Source organism: Lepisma saccharinum, chromosome 19 (assembly GCF_977018435.1).
Source record: "Lepisma saccharinum chromosome 19, izLepSacc3.1, whole genome shotgun sequence".
NCBI lineage: Eukaryota > Metazoa > Arthropoda > Insecta > Zygentoma > Lepismatidae > Lepisma > Lepisma saccharinum.
In genome coordinates, this window is record NC_139247.1 from 17,601,782 (window position 1) to 17,617,371 (window position 15,590).

A 15,590-nucleotide genomic window follows, 5' to 3' on the forward strand; every position below is an offset into this window, starting at 1 on the left:
TCAAACCGACTAGGATCCGCCCGTGCGTCATTGACGTTCCCTGACTCCTCCGTCGCGAAAACATGTGCCTGTTCACCAATCTCATCCTTATTCTCATCGTTATTGTTACTCATGATTGGCCTATCCCATGTTTCAGCTTTCCCGATAATAGTGCCTTTCTTAACTGTAACATTATAATTTAAAGGATTTGTGATCCAAATGAGATTCGAATCCGGATTAATAATTGCTCTGGCAACCATCAATCCCGTTTTCTCTTGAAACTGTAGGTTCGGTTCCAAGAGTGTCCTATCTTTGTCATATGAATTAGCCAATTTCAATGGAATGCACAAATGTGTCCTGGGTTTCACTTTTATCTTTTTAGCAGCTACAAATTCTGGTTGCAAAACATGCTGTAACAAATGGGAAACTTTGATTGACACGTCAAAAGCTTTCTTATTCTCATTTTTAATTTGGTTTCTAGGAGGTGTGCCAAATCTATGCAATGTAAGCTTATTTTCCTCAAAATCTAACTTAGCCTTTTGTCCCTTCAAGAAATCATTTCCTAATATAGTAACTTGATTAAAATCCTTAACGATTCTAAATGGATGAACAAATGTTTGGTTATGTATAGAAAATGGTAGTAACACAATTTCTTTAACAGTAAGTTGACTATTAGTGACCCCTCTAATCGCAGTATTTATATTAAATCGCTTGGCATTGACTGGTATGTTCTTATCTCCCGTTACCGAAATTTGACTTCCACTATCCAGGATGAACTGTCTAATTTCCCCATCTACTTTCACATTGATGTAAATCAGATCTTCAGAAGGAAAAGTAGAGACCGTTAGAGTTTTTCCCGAAGGTCCTGCACCTAGGTCCCCGTCATATGCAGGTCTTACTCGTTTAAAATTGCTTCTGTTCTGACGAAAAGCAGAATGATTTGTATTTACAACCTGATTAGTATGGTTATTTGGATCTTCGCGTCCCTGTTGTTGCTCCAAAAATGTTCGCGGCGATGAAGATGAAAAGTGCAAACGCTGAAATCGAGGGTTACCGCCATTGCGCCATCGCCCCCTATGCGAACGTTGCGACTGTGTGTCGAGATTATTATTGTGGTTGTTATGCCAAGTATTTATGTTCTGAGCTCTATGATTACTATTATGATAATAGGTTCTCCTATTCTTTCTATTTCTAGGGACATTTTCTCTAAGTGGATATGAGAATGATGACTCAGTGAATGAATGTTTTTTCCGATGTTCAGCAAGTGCATTTACTTTAGCCTCAAGATTCTGAAATTGCGAAACTAAATCTGACTCATGAGACTGGAGTCCTGTGTTCGACTGTAATTGATCAAGGTCTTGTTGCAGTGCATTTAATATTTCCTCGATCTCCCGATTAGCCTGAGAATAACGTATGTCGACATGACCATCGACCGTGCGCTGCAACGTGATAGCTTGCTGAGTCGGCATGTAGGCTCGACTCGATTCAGAACACGACAGAGCTTTCATTGTCTCACATTCAGTTTCTAGAATTTTACGTTTTTGCACAAGATATTTGAATTGTTCAACATGTTTAAGGTCTCGTAACATTTCATGCACTGAATCATATTCCCTGTTATAAACTTCTTTCATAAAGTTAGGTTGTAAACCCCCGCTTATTTGCTTAATTTGCTCACTAATGTCCATGGCAGGATCTAATTTTAATAACAATAACTGTTTTTCTCTCACATATTTTGAAACAGGTTCATTTTCCTGATGGAAGCGTAATCTGATTTGATCTTCTAATTGAAAAGTGTCCCCCGGTTCCGTAAATTCTTCCACAATTTTAGTTTTTAAAGTTACAAAATCTATATCCTGTGCTTCCTGAGTTCGACTCCAAGTATTGAACCATTCCAATGCTGAATCACCCAAAAATGCCGGTAGCAATTGCCTTTTCTTTAAGTCATTCCACTCATTAAGAATAGCTAAACTTTCAAATTTGTCAATGAATTTTAATACATCCTCGTGAATGTTACCTTGAAACTGGATGGTTTCGAGAATGTCGGGGTGGATAAATCTAGATTGCGCCATGATTCTATGATTAGCCTATGCGCAGGAAAAATGCTTGATTAGCTTAAAAGTAGCACTAAGTTGCTTGTTTTCTTTTCTCATCCCCCGTGGCTTTGACAGGACATTATCAGCAATTCAAATGTTTACTCTCCCGGAAATTTAATAAGTTAGGTTCAACAATCGCGTAACAGAGTGACGACAGTACCGAACACATCTTTAAAATATTTAACCAACCTTTATGCAACATCCTAATGTTAATTCTCATCTTTTCACAAGCCAATAGCCGAATAACCTAGTTAAAACTCTACTCTTATTTATTTGCGCCTTACCGCGTAGCATATTGCTAGGCCTACATTTTGCTTTCTTTTCTTGATCTTTGGTAACAATTGATAATTAACATAACGTGAAGCGCTAACAAGTGAAAATTCCGGCGCCATATCGCACGTACGTAATTATAAAAGCTATAAGGCTCTATTATTTTCATCATATTTCGGGATGAAATAGATGAAAATCGCAGTATTTCACGTACTGCAGTGTTTTCTCATCGCATTTGCAAAAAATGGATGAGAAGCCCAAAGCACATCCACCACGTAACGCAACTCCCATGCTGCGTTTGGGATCGAACCAAGAACCTCTAGATTTAATTGGGTGATGTAGCTATTCCTCATTCATCTCTCAGATGGTTATCACTCGCTTGGCCTAAATGTGATAAATGCAAGAGGTTACATTTAAAGGAATGGCGATAGAAATTAGCTTAGATTAGATATGGGTTTTTATACTCTCCATGACTGAACCGATATGGATTGGTTAAGGAAAGGATATTACTTGCCTTACAAATATATGGAGATTGTTCCTAGCTTGTCCTCTCAACTATCACTTGTCTCTTGTCACACACCATCGTCCAATAGTCGTTCCCCACTTTGCTCCTCTCTCACAGTCCGTAGTCCTTACTCTCTCTCCTATTCTCGCCAACTGATCACACTTCCTGACAATCCCAACACTCACCTCACGCTTGCCTAATTGCTTATTTTGCATTCCTTTCTCTGCTTCCTGCTATCCTAAGACTTTATACTTCTTACCCAATACCTTGGGTACGATACGGATTGTTGACTTTTACATCAATAGTTATATTGCTGTTTTATTGGGATATTGCGTACTTTTTAATCTTATTATTAAATAGTGTAACGTGTTGGTCGCGTACGAGAAAAAGGGCAATGAAGCCTCGTGGGAAGCGTGCAAAAACAGGTCCGGGATCAATTAAGGTACGCGCTTCAAATTAAGCAACAACCAACAGTTACAAGTCACAAGTTTGTTGAGGTTAATGGCCAGCGTTTATCACCGCCATCTCAGTCTCAAAAGAGAACCAATCAATAAGAGTGGGCAAAAAGAAAAGAAAGGGATATAATCCACTATGCGCACTCCTCCTAAACCCAATCAAAAATGGGCTTATAAACAATAATATGTTCACAAAATATCGTGGAAAATTCACTCGGGTTTGGCAATTCACTAAAGAATCCTGCAATACGAAAGGGCACACTAATCATTCATAAAATATATATATATCCAACACTACTCAAATTCACCACTTCTTTTCTTACCAATAGTAACCTCATTACTTCTTTGCTCGTGGAAGGTTTCTGAAGAAAAAATAGGACAGTATGAAAAGTTCAAAGACTTGAGTCAAAAATTTATTAGATTTAATCTCAAACAAGACCGATTAATATCTCAATTAACAACCAACATGAGAAACAATTTATCATGTACATACCCACTTTAACTTCCTTAAAAAAACATTCCAATTATAGCTTCGACAAATCATTCTTTGATCTACAATATGTGATTTGACATATTAAGAATATATTACAAATCTAAACGGTAACAAGAACGTGAATGTAATTCCAATTAAATCCTTTCAATTGTACACATCGTAAATCTATTAGTACACGAGATCAAATACTCACAATTGATTAACAAATGATCCACTTTTGCCTCTTTTCTTTTTCTTACAATAAATTATACAATCCTTCTTTCTTTACTTTGATGCTCCCAGTACTTTAATTTAATTTGTGCCACCCTCGCGTTAATTACTTTAGTGTTTAAACATTCGCAATGGTGAATGTTAATTTTGTCACGCGTACGCCTTGCTTAATTTTAATGTTACGTAACGTCGCAAGTTCCATTTTTCCATTTTTATTGTAACGCAATAGATCTAACAACTCGCTGCTCATTAATTAGTTAATGTGTGATTAGTTTGAAATTTTGAATAGGTTATACTTTTGTCGACCCTTTCTTTCCCTTTTTACTTATTTAAACTTTTGACTCAGTCATAATAAATGTACACGGATCTGTCACAATTCACGATTTGCACTTCGCAGAAACCAAGGGGGGGGGGGGGGGAGTTGACACTGTACATACCTCCGTTAAACTGCTCAAAAATGTTCCAAGGACCAATACAACTCTGCTATGGGCGAGACGTCAAACGAAACTCTGGCTTCCTTCTCGTTCTGACATCAGAGCGTGGGGGTAACGTCTGGAAACGTCCATCGGCTTATTCCTCAGTCACAATCCTGTATACTGGTCCGCGTTGTTGGAGACTGGACTAATCTGACAAGGGTCTGGTAATGTTCTCACTCCAGTCAAATGCGACTCCATTACGCGTGCAAAGTTCGTCTAGAAAAATGCAGTTCTGCCCCATGTTAATTTGTAAGCGGCAAAAAGTGTGAGAGGCGAAGGCACTTATAGCACTTGGCGTTGAATTGAGAGAGAGTATCCAGTAACGTTGCGTGCAAACAAAATCAAAAAAGGTAAAGTCTCGACCCGCGAGGCAACTTGCACACTTAAACACGCCTCATGCTCTCTCTATCTTCCTCTCGTGACCCGAGTCACGCTGCTTGTTTCGCGAAGCTCTGTGAAGTCGGAACTGTACTGTGATGTTTGCTCGAGAAGCGAGCGCCGAGCAAAAGGTCAGTAGAGACCTCTAGCGGGGACTAGTATAACCAACAAAAGACAAAAGTGACGCAAGGCGTACGAAGAATGAGGAAGTGTGACGCTTTTCCACGCGGAATTATTACGTAATAATTTTTATTACGAAAAGCGTAGGAAAAACGTCACAATAGATATATGCAAATTACTAAAAATTGGTTTGTGATAGCACAAAACTGGGGTCATTTTTGGATTCAAGTACACAATTTACTTATAAAAGAAGCGTCACAATCAAAAATGGAAAATCCCTCTTGACCTGTGTTATTTACATAATTTCCTCTACATGTAGCGCCACCCTTTTATGTTGAGTGAAATTTTCAGCTACATTTTCATTTGTCCTTTACTTCTGTTATTCTTTCTATTGGCGTATTTACCCGAGTTGTGGTGGAGTAGGTAGCAAAGCGAGTTACGAAGTCCTTAATGCATGGTCCAGTAAGTCCAGTTTTGGTATGTGGTAAATATGCGAGTTTTATCTGTTTAATGTGATCTCTCACACTCTCTTTGCTTCTGTTAACAGGGCCACATAAGTCTCATGTAAGTCCTGGTTTGGAAACGTATGCACTGAGAGTAGGCAGCATCTACGGAATATTAAAACAAGTATATATTTCACTCAATATCGTTCCAGCTCTCATTGAAAGGAATATGTCCAATGTTCAACATTTTAAGATAAGGAAATACCTAAATATGTATTGGACCGAAGAGAAACCATAATAGATGTAGAAGATTCTAATAAAATCACGACTGTTGTGTATTCTTTCTTGAAATACCTTGAACTTGGCAAGGAGTCACGAAATAAGCAAGAAAATTTGACCGTATAAAATTGAGTATAGAAAGTAATTAGATTTAAAAAGCAATGCAAGGAAAATTCTCTTCTCTATCTAATACTTAAGGACACTTTCAAAATATTTATTAGAGAGACTTGTCAGAGTCAAGATCTCGTCTCGAAACATTAATTCCTACCTCGTTCTTGGTATTGTCTCAATTTATTCAATGCCAGTCTTGCTCGTCTCGAAATAAGTACATACTCGAAATAACATATAAACCGGACGGTCATTCGAAGGGCACAGACTCATAGAGATGGAAAATAGATTATTAAAAAAACAGCTTAATAATCTTTCTTCATTTGGCGCCTCACCCGAACCTTACGAACCCTTCAAAAGTGGAATTTAACCTGAATCTCGCACCACAAGCTCACAATTGCTCCTGTGATGCATTAGTAATAATTTTAAAGAAAATATTTACTTACCAGGTAAATATCCGCTTGGTATTTCTGGTGAAGTCACAAAGTAAATTAAATTTCGTTTAGACACTTTTTAAAAATATCGTTAAATCCTTGTCTCTTCCTAATTTTTCGGAGGTCTTCTTACTTTCTCTTTCTCTCCGACAGGTATTCAAGGCCTGGTCTTGGTTTTTTATAAGACCGCCTCGTTTTTAATTTCGTCTCGAATTTCGACAACAGAGCAAAATGAAACCGAGACTTTCCCTTTTGCAGTTGCGATGTTAGAGGGCCTATCCTCACGAACCATTCCACCTCTCCTTCAAAATGCAAGAAAAATAAACCAGCGGTAGCTGATGGGTCTGAAGTAGGTAAAGGGCTAATAGGGAAATGGGGGTAATAGAGAAAATTAGATCAGTTAGATTAGTTTCTCATAAATATGTGTAAAAATGTATCTAATGTTCTGTAGTACTCTATTAAAATTATACTACCCCTTCACCTATTTCGGACCAGACGGTCTCAGTGGCGAAATGGTTAGCTACGATGCTACCAGTGGTCCCGGGCTCGAATCCCGGCCTAGGAATGTTTGTTTGTGAGTGTGCCTTTATCATCCTCATCTTGGCGATTAGCCAAAATGTGACAGAAAAGCGAAATGAAATATTCCAAATCAATGAATCGATCAACCTAATTCGGACCCATTAGCCGCCGCTGACCTAGGCTTTTCCACGTCTTCCATGCCAGAGATTCACATGCGGTGGTGTGGATATACAAGTGACTGTTCTTCCAGAAATATCTCCACCTCCTTGCCTCCCCTCTCATTTGTTGGTACTGTGCCGTAACAGTACCAACCTTGCGAAGTTAGCTTTCCACATATGGTACAAACAATTTAAGTATGTCACAAGATTCTCCTTCATTTGTATCAGGCTGTACAGCTCTAACTTTCATTTGTACGTACCATTACGATTTTCAACCAATCGCAAATTGAATTTGTGACGCCAACTTCAGGTAGTTCACCCACAGTTTTGTACCAAAAGAAAAAAGAAGCAATCGCAATATTTGGCGCTTGTACCATTTATTACGTTTTTTGTTTGTACCGTAACGGTTCTCGAGAAAATCAAATTCATATTTATTAGTCTCGCACTCTACTTGGAAGTTGGGGACATAAAACATGAAATACCTAGTACTTCTGTTGTACACTACTCAAATATGGAGGGTTTGAAGGTACTACAATCTCATCACGTGAGAAGTTATCCCCTCCCCCACCTAGACAGGGGAAAGTTCAAGTAACTTGTTGGATAGAAATCTGTTTGAGTCAATATGTACCGTTGACATTTTCTTTTGTACTGTTAAAGTCTAAAAGAAAATGGAATATGCGCAGATGTATCAGAAACTGAGAGCCCACGAATCTGATGTTGCGGGGTTGGGGGTCTGGAGGTGTGTGTTGAAGGAGTGTGCGGTAAGGAGAGATTTTTGAGAATTTGCAATTCTAGTAGTGATGTAACAGCAGACAAAATATCTAGTTTTTCGGAAGTATTCCGGGCATGAAACCTTACCTACTGCGCTACTAATAGGATGCCAAATATATGAAAATAATAATACCTTCAAATTGAAGTAAAGAGTTTACTTTTATCAAAGTAGTGGTCGTGTTCCAGCAATGAGACGTAACGTTTAATGTTTATGTTACGTTTTTTAATTATACTAGTCTCATTAAAAAATAAGGGCCGATTGATTATATAAAAGAAGAAGAGAAGTGTAGCAACATTGCATTAGTGGTTACAAACACGAAAGTACTTGATTTCTCAACATAGTCATCAAATAGTCAACATTATTTTTCCAAGCAATTTTGGTTCCGCGGGACAAACTATTTTATACCTTTTACGTAAAAGATCGTCGCCTGGGAATTCAAACAATACAACACTGCCGTTTTCTACACCTCCGTTTCTCAAATCATTACGATGAAAGCCACTTTTTGAGTTGCAGGAAGACTTCATAGTCACTAGGTTCAAGGTTCCGACTACACGGGGAGAGATCAAAAAGTTCCAATTCGAAATTTTCTATCGTCTGGAGACTGAAGCAATTGTGTGTGGTCTACCGTTGTCATGGATATGAACATGTTCTCGAGTGCAGCATTCTACGTTGTCGGTTTGGTGCGACACGTCTAAATTTGATACCGTTTCACAGTACGCCTGCGATCTGATTGTTTTCCCCGGTCCCAAAACACAGTTGCCATGACTTTTTGTGCAGATGGAGTTTTCTTGAACTTTTTCACCTTTGGTGGGTGTGAATTTACATCATTGCCTTACTCTTCCTACACTCATTACATTCGGAACATACACTTCAAACAATTCTCGATGAATGTCGGCAGAATCATGACATTTGGCGTTAAGAAATCGAATCACAGACAGTACTTCATCAACTGGCTGGATTGTATACTAGGGCAGCCATTTTAACACGCTCTAACACACAGAATAACAGACAGCTCATTCACGAAAATATGATTGCTGGGTAAGCAATTGACTAGTTGATGTTACTGCGCAGGTGCGATCCGATCACTGTTGCCAGTCATATTTTATAAATAAACGGCTCTTTCTTTTCAAATGCGCTTCGTATATTATTTTTAATTCTATATTTATTTTTGTGAATTTGTCTTTTTATCATTTTTGTTTACATGATTATAGCCACATAATGTGTAAATAATTATTTGGCCGATAGTAGTATCCTGTAGCTAATCGTACATTTTATACTATACTGTTTTAGTACTATAACCGCATATCATAAACGTACATTGAAAACTATTACATTACACGTGTATGGCACAACAAATGCTACAAGGTATGGATATTAAGGACTGGGAAGTAATATAGCCCATTTTAGAAAAGGTAACTAGTACATATTATCAATGGAAATATTGCGTCTTGTAACGGAAAGCTTATAACGATTTTATCGTTATTATTTTTATTCTTATTATTGAGCTTTGCTTTTTAACTACAGTTCAATTAAGATAAACTGATTTCAAATATTATTATAGATTTTAATGTTTGAAGGAAAGAATAACTAATTACCTTTACTTTCTTTTATTACAGAAGAAAACTAAGAAATAACTTCAAAAAAAATAATTAAAGGTTCACACTGATTCGCTGGTGGTTCTTGGTTTACATGAGTAAACCCAATACAAGAGTTGACACCACTACTTTAGATTATCTTGTTAAAAGAAATATAAAAAAATCACTATCTCATATACTTATAAAAAAAATAACAAAATTAACTTTTTTACTCACGATTACCTGGCCGGCCTTTTAGCGCTTTTCAAACTTTAGTGGGATATTTTCATCAGAAGATCAAGCTTGTGGGGATTAAAACAAGAGAGCTCTCGACACTGGGGACCACTTCACTAAAATCCTCGTTGTTCCGTCTTCTTTTCCCGACGAACCTTGGTGTCTTGTCACTGGATAAAACCCTTCTCTGCAACCTATGCTTCACTGACTGAAAATCTGCTAAACTGCTGCAGACAGAGTTCTAACTTGCGCGACCACCTTCCAGACAAAATTTCTGCGCCAACTGCTTCAACTGCTCCGCGCGCAAATCCACGAGCGCTTACTTCCCTTTGTGTACCGGACTCAGTCTATTATCTCGAAAAGGGGTCTTTCGATTCCTTTTGCTTCTTTCTTGCCGGAACGTTCTGTAAACAATCTGTTACAAGTTTAAAATAATACTTTTTAAATGTAATTAGGACTGTATAAACATATTGAAGTTGCATCCTTCTAAAAAAGTAATATTCATGTCATGTCATGGAAGGTGCCATTTGTGTGCTTAGAAAATATTTGATTGTTGGCGGTTTGCTAGATTATTTTGTGAAATATTGTTTGGTATTCTATTTCAAGTAACAATATTACGTCAGAACACTGATAGGACATTTAATACAAGAGCTGCGTATCCTGCATACGAGAGCCAGGATTGTTAAAGGTCAGGGAACCCTTAAATTCTAATGGGTTCTATTAGGTTGCGCAATAGGACTGGATTTTTTCTCGCACAATTTAAATTCGGTCCAAGTAGCGTATTGTTTCATTGAAAAGAGATTTTTGGACCGCACTTAAGTTCATCCGGTAGATAGATTCCTGGACCATATTTAAAGTGATCTGTGAAAGAGGTTCTCTGACCGTATTTATAGCTTTCTATTTTGCAAAAAAGGTTCCTAGACCGCTTTGAAATATTTCAAACATAAAATGGTCCATTACCCTCTAGAACCCATTTACATTTGCCCCTTACGGGAATTGAATTTATTTACAATTCCTGGACATTAAATCTCCCGCCTCAACCCTAGGATTGTTAAAGATCCAGGATCCCATACATTGAAATGCGTTGTATTGGGTTCCGTAACAGGAATGGTAATTCGGTCCAAGTATAGTATTGAACTGAAAAAAATTTGGAACTTGGACCCTTTTTAAACTGATCCGGAAAATAAGTTCCTGGACCGTATTTAAATTAATTGGAAATAAAAACCTGGACCGAATTAAAATTCAACTGGAAAAAGGTTCCTGGACCGTATTTAAATTGATCTGGAAAAAGGGTTCCTGGACCGAATTGAAATACTTTACAGATAAAAATGTTATTTACGGTCCAGAGCCATTTAAGCATGCTGATTTTCTCTCCATTACCGGAATGGAATTTATTTAAAATTCCTGGAACTTAAACCCTGGTGGAAGCATGGCGTATGACAGCTGTGCGTGCAAGTGTCGTGCACATTGCGATTTACGATAGGAAGCGCAGGGAATTGTGCATGTACTGCTTATGTCAAGGGCTTTTAGTATTCATTAAAGTGTCTGTGACAGCCCTGAAAACACGTGGTAATCTAGTCACGTATGTACAATCACCGGCAATAAAAGTGGGACACCTAGATCCCTAAATTGTCGCTTCCATGCAAGGCGTTGTGTACGTTGCCAAACTTTACGTCGATGAGTCTATTTTACCCGAGATAGATGCATATCCGACAAAATTCAATTTCTCAGATGTTATTACATCTATATCTTTGACACTTTTCTGTAGCTATATATGATTGCATAAAGTGCTTCAGTTGAGTGGCGTGTAGCTGCGGTTCATACAACCCGCATTACGCATCATTGAAAAATATAAGAACTCTAAAAATTATTTGTACCTTTTTTTCGGAAACGGCTGAATAGATTTCAATCAAAATTGCAAAATTATGAACTAAAACTAATACAAAATCATAAGTGTGTGGTTAGAAATAATTTACTGTATTTTACGTACTTTTAAAATACATATCAGAAGTACAATTAATCATCATAATCACATGTTAAATATTAGGATATCAAAATAATTCTAGTTCAGAACCATTGTTAACATAAATACTCATACCACACCAAATATCAGAAAAATGCTCCTCAAGATGTCTGAGAAAAAGTACATATATGTCAAAAAATGTACTTCTGAGAATAACTCATATAAAGATTTGCAGAATGTTTACAAATTATCTGCTATTCGGAGCACCTGGAATGCACCTTATCCATATTTTTCATTGCCTTGTGTGTCTTTCTCATCTTTCTTCTCTGCCCTTTTCCTTTTTCTTTGGTCTTTTGTGAGTCTTTCTGTTGATAAATCGGCTTTTGCAACACGTTTTTAGATAAATGTCCCTTAAAACGCTGGTGTGTATTCACCTGGTATCAGTCCTAACTTCTTCAAAATCTCACACCTGATCGAAGAACCACTATTAAAACACAACAAGGCATCATATGCAGCAGCTATATGTACCACTCTTGCACCAGCAAACGAGGTTTTTGGGCAGCGTTCCCAAATAGTGCTCTTGAAACTTTCGTTCGGATTCTCAGTCTTGCCGTGAAGACATTTCTTGAGAAGCTGTTGGTCAGCAAGTGCTCTAAATATGGGCTTTATATACGCCTTCATGGCGTGGTGCTATGCACAGGGGAGCACTTTACCTTTTTTTATGTTTCATTACCGTTTCTGGTAAGGAATGCTCCCCTGTAATTCTGCTTCTGTTGTAGCCACACTATGAATTCTCTCCTCTTGGACACAGCATATGTGTTGGTTTGTTGTCGGTTGATAACTTGTGAAAATAGATTGCCCACACAGCCTTTCACATTTCCTCAAGATTATGCAAGTTTTCCCTTATGGCTTTCCCATAATATACTTGCAGGAAATCGATTTCCTTTCCTGTAAGTCTACCCTTACCTCCAAGTGGTTTTCCATCTTCAAGTTTGAGTCCTTTGTTTTCTTTGATTAGACGCCTTAGTCTCCCATCCATCCTCTTCTGCACATGGCCAATACATTCTAGTTTTACTATTTCACACTCAACACCATATGGTTTTCTCTCAGTCATTGACTTGAATGCACTGGATTCACCGTCACCAACATATTGTGTATATCGTACACCAAATTTCTTCTCTGAACGGTTGCAAATCATCTTCACAGCCGCAACTTCCATACCTCCACTCGATCCACTGTAAATCTTTGAATATGATGATAAATGATTTTCCTTCCATTCAGCATCTTCATTATCCAGTTTATGTTTAGTAGAACAAGCATGACAATATTTGGACATGCATTGAATATCTAAAACCTTTCCTGCGTCTATGCTAATAACAGACGTTACACCATATAAGGAAGTGTGACCTCTTTTCATCCATGTTCCATCTACACTTACCAGTGATACCAGTTCATGATATCAACAATCCCTGCATGAACGAAGAAAAATGCCACTTTCGTAGAAACTATCCTGTAAGGAAAGAAGGAAGCAAGAGTTGAGCTCATAGGAGAAATTAAACTTAACTATTTATTTAAAAAATCTCACATCTTCACACATATAAAGTAAAGTTTTCGTGCCTCAGTCTTTTCATTCATTCATAAAATTTACAGGGTGTAACGAGGAAGTTATGCACTTCAAGAAAATACATAATTTAAAAAATCAAAATTTTGACCCCTCATCGGGTACAACCCCCCCCCCCCCTTAATTCAAAAGTTTCAATGGCAACTTCTACCAACGCCGCAAACTGAGACAACACACATAACGACTTGCAGGGAAACGAGTATTGCAAGATTTGGGTGTTGCATTTAGCCATAGTCATTTAGGTGTTCCAGTGTTTTGTCAGTGACTGTACATGGGCAATGATTTGATCGATTTTGATGCTTTACATTTCATTAAGGTACACTCCATGAACATTAAGTATTAATTCTGTTATTATTTTTTATTATTTATATTTCAAGCTTTGTATTCTTTTGTGGTATTTAATATTGCAATAAATGCCTGGAATTGAAAATTTGGAGGGGTGTAAACTGTGATACTTCCACGTAGTACACCCAATTGTCAACCTCACTTCCACGTAGTACACCCTGAACTCACTGCATTTTGCTGACTAACGAGGATCTGGCGTCTGGATCTACGGCGCGTATAATTTCCGTAGGTCTGCGTGTGTGCTGTTTTGTGTTTTGTCCTTTCGTGTGCTGAGTGTCCCTTTACAGCCTCAGCTTATAACTGAAGTTAGAATATTTTTTCCTCCAATATTATAGTTGAGTTCTTAGTTATATTTTATACAAGGTAAGGGACTGGGCCCCGTATCGTGTGGCGGGTGCAAAATAGTCCACAAATGTTTAATTGATTAATTATGGACTTTAAAACTGGCCTCAGAGAAATAAATATTTCTCAGTTTCATGACAAATGGGCCGGCCCTCGTGGCAGAGTGGTTAGCACATCGCGCTACGACGCCAGGGGTCCCGGGTTCGAATCCTGGCCTGGGCATGGATGTTTGTGAGTGTCCCATTCATCAATTTCATCATATCATCACTCATCCCCATCTTCGCAAATTAGCCAAAAGTGGCACAAAAAGCGAAGTAAAATAAAGAGAGTCAATCAATCATGACGAATGGGCTCAACCGGTGAAGTGACCCAACGAGCAGAAGAAGGAGGTCAATATAAAGGACGTTGCGTGTTCAACAATGTGTTAGCCTACACCAACACGTGTATTGATTTATACATTTGTACTTGTTTCGGTGTTGCTTGATGAAGCTATTTGAAGAGGAGAGTGCACTATGGAAGATGTATGTCGTGTCTGTTACAGCGAGGTAAAGGGTGAAAAAGTTTCCCTTGTGCAAGTTATACCCGTGTTGAAGGATGTGCTCTCCGATAAAGTAAGTATGGATTTGCGTATTCTTTTCTGTTCTGAAATTTGTTACATTACAATTGAATGAATGACAGTAAGAACGTTATAGTTTACAAGAAATGTCTCAGAAACCGGAAAACAGTAACTCATGTTGCTTTCTCTTGTATGTTTTCCCTCAAACAGGAAGTTCTAAGGTGCACAAAACTCTTCCGTCTGTTCATAAATCATATCACTACTATATTGTAGAACACAAAATTATTTTATTCCAATTTAATATCCCGGTCGTCTCCGTCGGCAAAATTGTTGGTTACAACGCTGATCATTTGACCTATTCAATATTTGTTTTTATAAAATCATAACTTTATAATTCAATATTTTCAATTTACTTGGTAGGCAGATAAGTTATGTTATTCGTGATTGAACCTACAGTTTAAAGTGTTATCCGAACCACTGATGAATGTTCCTCCACCGCGTATTGAACACGGGACCCTTTGATTACAGAGCGACGACGTACCACTACGCCATCCGGTTCTTTAGTTGGATTCTCCAAAGGTGTTGAAAAGGCCAAGAATGTGTGCTTTCAGTTCCCTAAAAGAGGCTCTGAAATCCTCAATTAGGCCTTAACAAATCAAAAATATGTTCCTTAAACCTAAAATAGGTCCTAACATTACATTACACTCAGAAAATCCCGAAGTAGGTTCCAAAAAGCTTAAAACTGGTCAATTATTGAAACAAAAATAAAAAAATAAAAACGATTACTCTTTACTCATGATTTTTACTCGGGGGTATAGTAAGATTGTATATCTTGCCCTTCAGTCATAGAAACTTGTACTGTATTATTTTATGCTATTATTATATTTTTTATTTCTACATTATTATTATTATTATTATTATTATTATTATTATTACTTTACAAATCATAAATTGCAAATTTTATTTGAAATGCTTTGGCGCTATCTAGATGGAATATGCATTCGTCTTACTTACTTTCGATAAACATCTATCACTTTGTAATCTTAATTGTACATGTTTAAATGCACCTGTTTCATTAAAACATTTGTAGGCCTAATCATAGAAGAGAAGTAAACTTAGTGATTGGTGGATTCACAGTTGTTATTTTTTTTGTTTCTATGCAACTTCTATGATATGATCTGTGACTTCTATGTCGCTACGCATGGTTTGCAATGACCACACCGTAACAATTGTAAGCATTCAGAAATATACAGCATTGTTTAT

The 15,590-nt window shown here is 37.5% G+C and overlaps 1 protein-coding gene and 1 pseudogene across 1 annotated transcript in view; one reads left to right on the top strand and one right to left on the bottom strand.

The window, feature by feature from the left end:
• Nucleotides 1-11,874: 11,874 nt before the first annotated feature.
• On the bottom strand, nucleotides 11,875-13,396 carry LOC146002949 (uncharacterized; annotated as a pseudogene).
• An 859-nt stretch (nucleotides 13,397-14,255) lies between these two features.
• Nucleotides 14,256-15,590, top strand: part of LOC146002950 (uncharacterized) — a 102,314-nt gene continuing 100,979 nt past the window's right edge. Inside the window, exon 1 of the mRNA XM_083141109.1 lies at nucleotides 14,256-14,382. Within this exon, the coding sequence (XP_082997235.1) occupies nucleotides 14,284-14,382 (99 nt within the window). The 5' untranslated portion in view covers nucleotides 14,256-14,283. The remainder of the gene's footprint in view (nucleotides 14,383-15,590) is intronic.